The sequence below is a fragment of the Hemitrygon akajei genome, chromosome 4 (assembly GCF_048418815.1).
Source record: "Hemitrygon akajei chromosome 4, sHemAka1.3, whole genome shotgun sequence".
Lineage (NCBI taxonomy): Eukaryota > Metazoa > Chordata > Chondrichthyes > Myliobatiformes > Dasyatidae > Hemitrygon > Hemitrygon akajei.
In genome coordinates this window covers 176,496,291-176,508,452 of record NC_133127.1, presented here as the reverse complement: position 1 = coordinate 176,508,452, position 12,162 = coordinate 176,496,291, and the positions used below count along the sequence as shown (strand labels likewise).

The 12,162-nt window shown below is 44.1% G+C and overlaps 1 protein-coding gene across 2 annotated transcripts in view; it reads right to left on the bottom strand.

The window, feature by feature from the left end:
* The window catches only part of LOC140726986 (inosine-uridine preferring nucleoside hydrolase-like), a 32,916-nt gene that overhangs the window by 5,562 nt on the left and 15,192 nt on the right, over positions 1 to 12,162 (bottom strand). For both annotated transcript variants that reach the window (XM_073044082.1, XM_073044081.1), the window contains exons 2-4: positions 8,995 to 9,185; positions 5,665 to 5,844; positions 3,307 to 3,418 (exon numbers count right to left, since the gene is read on the bottom strand). In XM_073044082.1, coding sequence (XP_072900183.1) covers positions 3,307 to 3,418; positions 5,665 to 5,844; positions 8,995 to 9,177 — 475 coding nt within the window. In that variant the 5' untranslated portion in view covers positions 9,178 to 9,185. The remainder of the gene's footprint in view (positions 1 to 3,306; positions 3,419 to 5,664; positions 5,845 to 8,994; positions 9,186 to 12,162) is intronic.

Sequence of the window (12,162 nt, the reverse complement as noted above, 5' to 3'; positions counted from 1 at the left end):
CTTTTAAATCTTTCAGTATTTCTGAATGTACTTTGATGAAGCAAGCACTGTGTAAAGATTTACTGTTACCGAGTTCAGTTTAGATTTCACCTTGTGTTGACAAGCTCAGCCAGGGCACTGATTATGACCAACGGGAGTGAAAACTCTGATGTCGTACAGATTTTGAATTTGAACCTAGAGGACCCAACTCAGAAGCAAAAGCAGACAGTAAGAACTTCTACAAATATATTAAATGTAAGACAGTAGGTAAACTGGGGAAGCCTAGTAATTTCTAAGGTAAGGACATGTTTGGCACAACTTTGAAGGGCCAAATGGCCTGTATTGCGCTGTAGGTTTTTTTATGTTTCTATGTAAACATTAGGATTGGGAAATTAATAATAGGGAACAGAAAAAAGGCAGGCATTCTAAATCATTATTTTGGATCAGTCGTCATAGTAGAAGCACCAAAAAGTTCTAATAATAATAGATAATCAAGGGGCAACAGGGAAGGAGAAATTTAAAATAATCTTTATCATAAGAGGAAAGTACTGACAAAGTAATGAGTCTAAGCAGGAGTTAGAACATAGAAATCTACAGCACATTACAGGCCCTTCAGCCCACAATGTTGTGCTGACCATGTAACCTACTCTAGAAATTGCCCAGGATTTCCCTACCACATAGCCCCAAGTTCCATGTACCTGTCCAGGAGTCTCTTAAAAGACCCTATTGTATCCACCTCTACCACCTTCGCTGGCAATGCATTCTACACACCCACCACTCTGTGTGAAAAACTTACCTCTGGCATCCCCTCTGTACCTACTTCCAAGTACTTTAAAACTATGGCCCCTTGTGTTAACCATTTCAGCCCTGGGAAAAAGCCTCTGCCTATCCATACAATCAATGCCTCTCATCATCTTATACACCTCTGTCAAGTCCCCTCTCATCATCCATCGCTCCAAGGTGAAAAGGCTGAATTCATTCAATTTATTTTCATAAGGCATTCTCTCCAATCCAGGCAACATCCTTGTAAATCTCCTCTGCACTCTTTCTTATCCATAAACCTTTTGAGTTCCCTACCTTTCTTATGCCACAGACCCTACTATTAACCAAAGAGGTCCATGGACCCCAGGTTAGGAACACCAGGTCTAAAGACTGGTAGATCTCCTGGACTTGATGGCCGGCATGCTGTGAGCTTTAAGTGGCTGCAAACATAATAGATTAACCTGATGGTATGAACATCAATTTCTCTAACTTCCTGTAATTTAACTGCCCTCCTTTTTTTCATTTCCCTTTCTGGTTGCCCTCTTACCCCTTCTCTTCTCCTTACTTGGCCACCTATTTCCTCCGGTTCCTCTCCTTCTTTTCTTTCTTCCATAGTCCACTGTCCTAGTAGATTTTTTTCCCCTTTTTCAGCCTTTCACCCCTTCAACCTATTCCCTCCCAGCTTCTTACTTTAGCCTTTCGTGCCCCCCCATCCACCCCCCTTCCCACTTACCTGGTCTCACCTGTCACCTTGTACTCTTCCCCTCCCCCTCCTTCTTATTCTGGCTTCTGTCCCCTTTCTTTCCAGTCCTGAGAAAGGGCCTTGACCCAAAGTATTAACTGTTTATTCCCCACCATGGATGCTGCCTGATTTGCTGTGTTCCTCCCGTACTTTGGGTGTGTAGCTCAAGATCCTGTTGGTAGAAAGCGGGGAGGGGGGAATGTTAAAGTGGGGTAGAAGTTGAGATGTTTCTGATATGGGAGAATGTCAAATGAGGGAATATATGTAGGAGTTGGTCATTTAAAACTGAGGTGCACAGGAACTTCATCTTACGGAGGGTGGTAAATCTGTGAAATAGTTCCTTGACACTCAGTCAGTGGAGATATTTTAAAAAGAAGTAGATAAACCTTAGAAAGATCATGGAATTGAAGTCTTAGGTAGCTGGTGCCTGGGGCAGGACAGCCATGATCCTATAGAATGGTGGGGTAGCATTGAGGGGCTGAATGGCCTACTGCTGCTCCTCTTTTCTGCTTTTTCCCCCTCTCACATGCCTGCCCTTTCTGGATTCTGCTGCCTCTTAAAACTTTTTTCTGATTCTTCCAGTTCTGATATAATGTGATCACTTTACTCTATTTCTCTCTCCTTGGACTGAACATTGAATGTAGAATATACAGTACAGCACGGTACAGGCCCTTCGGCCCCCAATGTTATGCCAATCCTTTAACCTACTGCAAGATCAATCTAATCCTACACCCCCCCCCCACATTTTTCTGTCATCCATATGCCTATAAAAAATCTCTTAAATGTCCATATTGTATTCACCTCGACTACCATCCCTGGCATCACATTTCACTCACCCATCATTCTCTGTATGATATCCCACTATACTTTCTTTCAGTTACCTTAAAATTATGTCCTCTCACATTAGGCTGTGGGAAAGTTGCTGGCAGTCCACTCAACCTATGCTTCTTATCATCTTATACACCTCCATCAAGGCATCTCTCATCCTCTTCGGTTCAAAGAGGAAAGCACAAGCTCACTCAACCTATCCTCATAAAACATGCCCTCTTAACCAGCCATCATCCTGCTAAATCTCCTCTGCACTCTCTCTAAAGTTTCCACATTCTTCCTAAAATGAGGCAAACAGAACTGAACACAATACATGGTTTAACCAAACTTTTATAGAGCTGCAACATTACCTCAGGGTTCTTAAAGTCAACCCCCTGACTACTGAAGGCCAGCAAGCCATACCCCTTCTGAATCATCCTATCAACTTGTGCGGCAACTCGAGAGATCTATGCACATAGACTCCAAGATTCCTCTGTTCCTCCATTGTGTTACGAATCCTGCCACTTGCCCTACACTCTTTCAAATTTGAACTTCCAAAATGAATCATTTCACACTTTTCCAGGTTGAAATCCATCAGCCCAGATCCGCATCCTATCAAAGTCTCATTGTAACCTATAACAACTCAAGCTGGGCATTCTTCCTGCATATTCAATTTTTAATTTAAGTTCCCAGCATCAGTAGTTGTTTTTATGATATAGAAACAGAATTATCACATGGCAAAATTAGGGCATTCAGTCGATGAAGACCAATATGATTTTCAAAGGCCAATGAATCTGGGCAAATTCACATAAGCACAAGGATAAAGAAATTGTTGGGCTTGATTACCATTTACACTGTCAGCTTACAGTGATTTGTAAAACAACGTGCCTAGGCTAAAAGGAAATAAATACCCTTGTCTGGTTATCATCTAAAATACATGAATTTCAGATAACATCTGGTCAGATTCAGCTCTGCCGCAGTGAAATAGAATGCTGTATACAAAATGTAAAGCATACTTTCCATATTTCCCCCCATGATGTACAAATGTTTTAACTTTGATAGGAACGTGGGATCCATTTTAGAAGCCAGGGCAACATTTGTCAGGGGTCCAATTGCCACAAGAGATACCTGCAGGTTAATAAATAGGTGTTTAGTTCAGACAATGAGATGTTACTGCAAGCTTATAAAATTGTCTAATATAACAGTTATTTTCATTCTCTCATTTAGGTATACATTAAGAATTGGTTTGATACTCAGGAGCTTAAACTGCAGTTTGACATTCCAACATCTTGCTCTTAATAAATATGATCCCTACATTAGCAGTTAATACCATGCAAAATCTAAATCTAAATTGAAACTCTTCACTTGGACATGTTGATGTTTTGGGTCAAGACACTTCAGTCCACATGCAGAGTCTCTAAAGTTCTCCTATCAGGTTTCACCTTCTTCAGCTCTGTGTCACTTCCACCTATCACCTCCCAGTTTATTACACCATACCCACCTACCCCAACCCCCCCCCCCCAAATTCACCTAGATCAATTTCTTACCTGCCAGCTCTTGATCAAACTCTTCCCCCCACTTTTCATTACTGGCTCTTTCCCCTTTTCCTTTCCTGTCCTGGTGAAAGGTCCTGACTCAAAGCATCAATTGTCCATTTCATCCCACAGATGCTGTCTGACCGGTTGAGTTCCTCCCGTTTGTTTTATTTGCTGTTCTTTGGAGTTTAGAAGAATAAGAGATGGCCCCATTGAAAAGTACAAAATTCTTAGATGGCTCAGCAGCTATGATCCCTCTAAGCTGTGCGCGTGCACACACATTTTTCAACCAGCGCACGAAGGATATTAATGTGTGCACACAAGGTTAGTTACCTAAAATAATGTAGTAATTAATAATTATACTTATTGAAAATAACCTTTTAGCTAAATGTTTCTGTTAGTTAACAGAATATGTATGTTATTTTGTTGTTATTCTGTGCAGTTTTATGTCAAATATTTTGTAAACCTACATAAACTGTGCCATGTGTGCATTCAGTGCGCATGTACTTTAGTCACAGAAAAAAAAATTTGCACAACATAAGATTTTTGCACACACTGACTACTAAAAATTAGAGGGAGCATTGCTCAGCAAGGAAGAGCTGGGGAGGATGTTTCCCCAGGCTTACGAAGTCGGCACTAGGGCTCATGGTCTCAAAGTAAGAGGTAGGCCCCTTTAAGACTGAGGTAAACTTTTAAATGTAGCTTAGCATAAAAACAAGCAAAACTAATACAGATAGAGATATATAAAATATGCATAGTGGACTTGTTGGCTTAAAAAAGGGCTATTAATACTCCCAGTGTTTAAGTTCCAGCATTCACAGAGAGATTGAGGGCAACAGAAACTACAAAATTAGTAGGCGAGGTGGAATTGCGATGACACTCAATGGTGGCTCCTTCATGTTCAGCTATGAAAACAGCTTAATTTCTATCTTTAATGTCTCTCCTTTTCCTTTTCAGTGTGGGTGAGGCTCTGTTGAAGACCCTGACCTGGGGCTACACTCAAGACTTCGGTTCTTTGCGGTGGTGGGACCTGCTCCCAGGGGCTCACGACTGGTAACCCAAGGACGCAGCCTAGAGACAAGTGCGCCTTTGGGGGTTCTAAGGTTTCACAGCCAGTAGACGGGCTGATTCTAAGCCGACTGAGGCATCACGGGAGAAAACGGAACATCAGCTGTTGGGGGTTCTGTACTTTGTGAATCATGCGCTCTCCCTCGTTGGTGGAGGACAGATTGTTACCGATTTTCCAGGCGGAAACCTCGGGAATAAAAGCACTGCAACAGAATGTTAACACCATAAGTCAGTGAGTTGTTTTGTTATGTCTCCCCTCTCATTATGAAAGGGGACATCTTTTTTTTCCTTTTATTAGAGACAGAGAGAAAGTCTGTGGCAGGTCGAACTGTCAGGTGAACTAGGATGCTTTTTTGAACATGTGGGTGGGTGGGGGGAGTCGTTGCTTTACAGCTGCTTGTTCGTGGGAAGCGGTAATGGATGGCTTTGGGGTTCTAACACTTTAACTATCACTCATTCTTTGGTCTGTTTTTGTGGATGTCTGCAAAGAACAAGAATTTCAGAATGTATATTGCATACATCTCTCTGATATTAAATGGACCTACTGAACTATTGAATTAAAAATACAAATTTGGCATGCTCTAAATCAGGGGTTCCCAACCATTTTTATTCCATGGACCCTTACCATTAACTGAGGGGTCTGTGGACCCCAGGCTGGGAACCCCTGATCTAAATGAATGGTGGAAAAGGATATGGAGATTCAACAGAATGGGGTACAGGGGCTGAATGGCTTGGTCTTGTCTCTAAGTGCCAGCGGTTGTAATTTCACACCTGGCCAGCATACGTGGTTGCAATCCGTATCATGGCATTCACCGCATGCTCGGCTTGTATGTTCTCCAGCCCTGGAGTGTCTGGGTCGGGAACGTCACCCAGACCATCCTTGCCGTGGTACTGCTCCGCAGTGAACCCATCTTTAACAAGCGGGGCAACGGCACCTCGGTACACGGGGATCTGTGTGAATGAGAGAAGAAACTTAGAGCTGATCAGCCACAATGATGAGGGTCAATCGCAACCCCCCAAGAGCCTCCCTCCAGCCAGGAACTTCTGGTCTTATCATAAATCCTTGGTACAGAGTCACTTACACAGAAACAAAAAGTGTTTTATTGCCTGATGGTGGAATAGGTATCTGCCCTTCCAGTGACTTTGAGTGAGGGCTTATAAACAAGTTCTCTCTCCTCCTGTTTTGTAATGCCCAGCGATCGTCACCAAACTCCAATTAGACCAGTTTATGAAAGTTACAGAAGAAAAACTGATGAGATTTCCAACAGAAAATATCAAGAATTTCAGCAGGATACACACGAGGCTGCAGAGGACAGTGTACACAGTCCAGTCCATCAGGGGCTTTGCCCTCCCCAACGAAGAGAGCACCTACAGGAGGTGGCATCTACCAACAGCCAATGTTAATGTTAACAAAACTCTGGCTTGACCACACTTGGAGAATTTTGTTCAGTTTTTATTACCTCATTACAGGGAGGATGTGGAAGCTTTAGAGGGAGTGCACAGGAGATTTACTAGGATGCTGCCAGGATTAGAGTTTATGTCTTCTGAGGAAAGATTGAGCGAGGGCTTTGGAACGAAGAAGGATGAAAGGTGTCTTGATGAAGGTGTACATGATAAGAGGCAATAACAGAGTGGACAGCCAGCACCTTTTTCCAGGGCAGCAATGGCTAATTTAGGAATGCATAATTTTAAGGTGATTGGAGGCAAGTATAGGGAGGACATCAGAGGCAGGTGGTGTCCTCAATGCATAGACTTCGGTTTCTGCCTCTATGTGAGAGTCTGTCATTCCACGGCAACTGGGTTCAGTCATTTGTCAGCTCATCCGTGACATACAGTGACACGAAGAACGTGCAGATTCTGCACCGTCAGCTCCAGAGGCAAAGGTTCAACCCTGGCAGCTGCTCACGGGGCTATGTGGTACGTGGTTACATCAGCGGCTAAGAAATGCTTTGGCAATCCTCAACCACAATCAGAGTACGAATCACTTTATTGTCAGTTTGTGGAACATACCAGAATTGACTGTGGTTCAGTGCCAACCATAAACTACAGGGCAATACCACAACGGACAACACAATAGCAACCAACGATTTACAGGACAACAGCGCAAACAGCCCTGAGCAATCAACAATCAGCAGAATGGTCGCATGTGCAATACTGTGATAGTCATGGAGCACTGCAGCACAGAAACAGGCCCTTTGGCCCATCTAGTCTGTGCAAAACTATAATTCTGCCCGGTCCCATTGACCATAGCCTTCCATACCCCTCCCATCCACTTACTTAATGAAACTTCTCTGAAATAGTGCAATTGAACCTGCATCCACCTCTTCTGCTGGCAGCTCGATCCACATTCCCACCACCTTCTGAGTGAAGAAGTTCCCACCCAGGTTCCCCTTTCACTTTTCACCCTTAACCTCTGACCTCTAGTTATTGTCTCACTCAACCTCAAGTTTTTTTTTAAAAAGGCTGCTTGCATTTTTACTCTACCTATACCCCTCACCATTCTGTACACTTCTATCAAGTCTTGGGTGGCGGAGTGGAGATATGCCTCCACCAAAGGATGTGCAAGGCACACCCTCCCTCCGCTAGCCCGCTCAGTAATCAAAATTAAATAAATGTGAACACGTGAACAGACTAAATAATTATTAACAGAACAAGGTCAGGAAAGACTATTATGTGCACTGCATCCATTGTAAGACTCTTGAATGGACCTCATAAGATAAAGGAGAACTCTCGATCCCTCAATCTACCTCATAATGGCCTTGCACCTTATGTGCCCAACTTCACGGCACTTCCTCTGAAACTGTAACACTAAATTCTGCGTTGTTATTGTTTCTTCTTGCACTGCCCCAGCGTACATATGCGTGGAAAGATCTGTCCCTACAGCATGCAAACAAAGCTTTTCACTGTATCTTGGCTCATGCGACAATAATGAATCAATCACCTATTATAAACCACACCACACAGCAGGGTACCTGACCTTGCAGACCCAACTCTGGATAAGGGTTCTCTTCCAAACTCAAGAAATTGTGGTAATACCAAGCGGAATTCTAATAATGTCTAAATTATGTTTAAAGCAAGCCAGAGTTATGGAGGAAAAAGTTACTAATTAGAAAAGAAAATGGAAAGCGAAGGTGCACACGGCAGAAGATTAGTGTTCCATGCACATGCCCAAGATAAGACACGCAGTGTGCTGATAAGCGGCGCGCAGTGTCACTCCTCGATCTTTAAACCTCGCCCCTAATTTTTTTTTTAAAAAGACACGCAAGGGTTAACCTTACTTCAAAGGAAGCAGCGAATTATATTTTACAACCCGAGAGCAGGGATGTTGCCACAAGGCTGCAAAAATACTGTCGTTGACTGACAGCGTTTTGAAATTCCCGCAGACCTGGTGTACACATCAGTAGCTGGATGGCAAGTGGGTATAACCACAATTACCATTTAGAAATTATGTTACCTCTAACTGTCTTTTCAAAAGATCGATATTTTGAACAGTTTTTACAAAATGCTTCATTTTGTGTCTGCACAACTACACCCGCTCGGGAGCTGGCTTTGACTGGTACAACCACAGAGAGCACATCAATTAGTACATGGTGCGGGGGTGGGGTGTCACTGATGTAGAAGGAATAGATACTTGAATACGTGTAAATAAGCACCAGGACTCGTCTTGTTTTCCTTTAAAAGGAAATAATTCCTTTATTAATCAATGATCATTTCTGCTCCATGGCACGCCGGAGAATTTTTGTTTAATAATTACTGTCAATTTGGGGAAACGCCATCCAAAAGGTTCTCACCCCTCTGCTATTTTTTTTCCGTTTGTAAAATCCACACATAAATAAGTCTTTGCGAAGAATCTAAATCAAGAGAAAGCCCACAGATTCTGGAATCCAAGCAACACACACAAAACGCTGGAGGAGCTCAGCAGGCCAGGCAGCATTTATAGAAACAAAGTGCAGTCGTTTCGGGTCGAAAAGACGAAGGGTCTCGACCCGAAATGTCGACTGTACTTTATTCCATAGATGCTGCCGGGCCTACTGAGGTCCTCCAGCATTTTGTGTGTGCTGCGAAGAATTTATCCCGTTTCCTGCCATTTTCGTCACTCACCTCTGACCTGTGGCAAACTTTAAGCACTCGGAGCACGTTCCTGCACACATTGTCAATTGTCGTGTTTCCGTGACAGCACGTTATACCCAGGATTTGTACTTGAGGAGTTGCGAGAGCCATCATTATTGCCTGGGCGTCGTCCACGCCACAGTCGACGTCTACGAGCAGCAACTTCTTTGCCATCTTTGAATCTGAGAAGAAAAAACACAGCGGCTGCGGGAGCTCCGTTTGTACTGCTCCAAGTGACGTTGAATTTGGCGAATATGCAAGTTTACCGACTTCCTAGTACAGTATTTGCCTCCCAGAGCCCGGAAAGGAACCACTATCACACACGCAGGCAATCCCCGGCAGGCTTTATTGGATCAGGGCTAACGGCGAGAAACCCTGCTCTGATAGCCTTGCCTAATGACGCTGGGGGCATCGGAGTGCTGTAACTGCTGAGACTAATCAGTTGGCGCAGACTGAAGTTGTATCAGAACAGGTCAGAGAACACTATAGCACAGAAACGAGTCTGTCAGTTAAAACTATTAATCAAGATAATGCCACTGAATTGCACCTGGACCATAGTCCTCCATACCCCACCCACCCATTACCTTTCCAAATTTCTCTGAAGTGTTGAAATCACTTCTGCTGGCAGCTCTTTCCACACTCACACCGCCCTCAGAGTGAAGTTCCCCCCCCATGATCCCCTTAAACAATTCACTCTTCATCCTTAACGCATAACCTGTAGTTCTTGTCTCACCAACTTCAGTGGAAACCCTCATAAGTTTGTATATCCCAAATCCTCATTCTCCTACACTCCAGGGAATAAAGTCCTAACCTCTTTAACCTTTCCCTGTAACTCAGGGCCTCAAGTCTGGAAAACATCCTTGTAAATTTTCTCTGCACTCTTTCAATCCCACTGATAACTTTCCTGTAGGTATGTGACCAGAACTGCCACAATACTCCAAATTAGGCCTCCCCAAGGGTTGATATCTGGAGCCAGAGGAGGGAGCAGAGGCAGATACAATCACTACCTTTAAGAGTTAGTAACAAACAAGATGTTGGAGGAGTTCTGTGGGTCAGGCAGCATCTGTGAAGTGAAACGGATAGTTGATGTTCCCAGTATTGGACTGCTGTAACTGATCAGAGTGGTGTCAAGAAAACAACCTCTCCTTCAATGTCGCAAAAACAAAGGAGCTGGTTGTGGGCTACAGGAGGAATGGAGACAGGCTAGCCCCTATTGACATCAGTGGATCTGAGGTTGAGAGGGTGAACAGATTTAAGTTCCTCGGCATATACATCGCCAAGGATCTCACGAGGTTGGTACGTACCGGCTGTATGGTAAAGAAGTCACAACTGCGCCTCTTTCACCTCAGACGTTTGAAGAAGCTTGATATGGCCCCCCAAATCCTAAGAAATTTCTACAGGGGTACAATTTAGAGCATCTTAACTAGCTGCATCACTGCCTGGTATGGGAACTGTACTTCACTTAATGGCAGGATTCTGCAGAGAATGGGGCGGACGGCCCAGCGCATCTGTAGTTATAAACTTCCCACTATTCAGGGCATTTACAAAGACAGGTGTGTAAAAAGGGCCCAAAGGATCATTGGTAACCTGAGTCACCTCAACCACAAACTGTTCCAGCTGGTACCATCAAGAAACGATACCACAGAGTAAAAGCCAGGACCAACAGGCTCCACGATAGCTTCTTCCACCAGGCCATCAGACTGCTTAATTCATGCTGACACAACTGTATTTCTATGTTATATTGACTATCCTGTTGTACATCCTATAAATTACTATACATTGCACATTTAGAAGGAGATGTAAAGATTTTTACTCCTCAGGTATGTGAAGGACATAAGTAATAAATTCAATTCAATTCAATTCAGGATTCAGTGGCGAGCTGCCAGTGAAGGAGTGGAACTTTGAGGCTTTGGCTCGAAAAGTTTTGGCAGGTTTGGTAGTTGGATTGTGCAATCAAGTCAATCAAGATTTGAATAGCTCAGACTCAGCAGAAAGCAGCTGACTGGGAAATAGAAAATTGAAAAGCTCAAACAAATAAAAAGAGGGGTAGCTCAAGCAGAGCGGCCAGTGAAGGAGTGGAGCTTTGAGGCTTTGGCTCGAGAGGCTTCAGCGAGAAGAGGCAGAGGACGAGTTTGCTCCCAGTGAGGTAAGGCCAGGTAAGTTTCTTTAATTAATTTAATTAACTTAGGAGTTGGTAATGGAGGCAGTAGATAGGGCAGTCCAGTGTAGGATGTGGGAAGTCGGGGACAGCACAATTGTCTCTGATGACTACACCTGCAAAAGGAGCATCCAGCTGCAGCTCCTGACAAACTGAGTTAGGGAACTGGAGCTGGATGAACTTCGGATCATTCAGGAGGCAGAGGCAGTAATAGATCGGAGTATCAGGGAGACAGTCACCCCTAAAAGTCAGGAGACAGGTAACTGGGTGACTGTCAGGAGAGGGAAGGGGAATAGACAGAAAGAGCAGAGCACCCCTGTGGTCATTCCCATCAACAATAAGTATACCGTTTTGGATACTGTTGGTGGGGACGACCTACCAGGGACATGTTGTAGTGGTCGCGTCTCTGGCACCGAGACTGGAACCTCAGCTCAGGAAGGAAGGAGGGAAAAGAGGACAGCATTCAATAGTTAGACAGATAGATAAGAGTTCTGTGAGAGAGATCAAGAATCCCGGATGATCTGTTGCCTCCCTAGTGCTAGCGTCCATGATATCTCGGATCGAGTTCTCGGTATTCTCAGGAGAGAGGGTGAGCAGCCAGATGTCGTGGTCGACGTGAGGACCAATGACATGGATAGGAGTAGGGATGAGGTCTTGAGGAAGGAATATAGGGAGTTAGGAAAGAAGTTAAAAAGCAGGACCTCAAGGGTGGTAATCTTGGGATTGCTGCCTGTGCCACGAGACAGAGAGGGTAGAAATAGGAAGTTATGACAGATGAATGCGTGGCTGAAGAGTTGGTGCAGGGGGCAGGGGTTCAGATTTCTGGATCATTGGGATCTCTTCTGGGGAAGGTCTGACCTGTACAAAAAGGACAGGCTGCACCTGAACTGGAAAGGGACCAATATCCTGGCAGGCTGGTTTGCTAGAGCTGTTGGGGAGGGTTTAAACGGGTTTGGCAGGGGGATGGGAATCAGAATCTGAGTGAAGGACAAGGACATGAT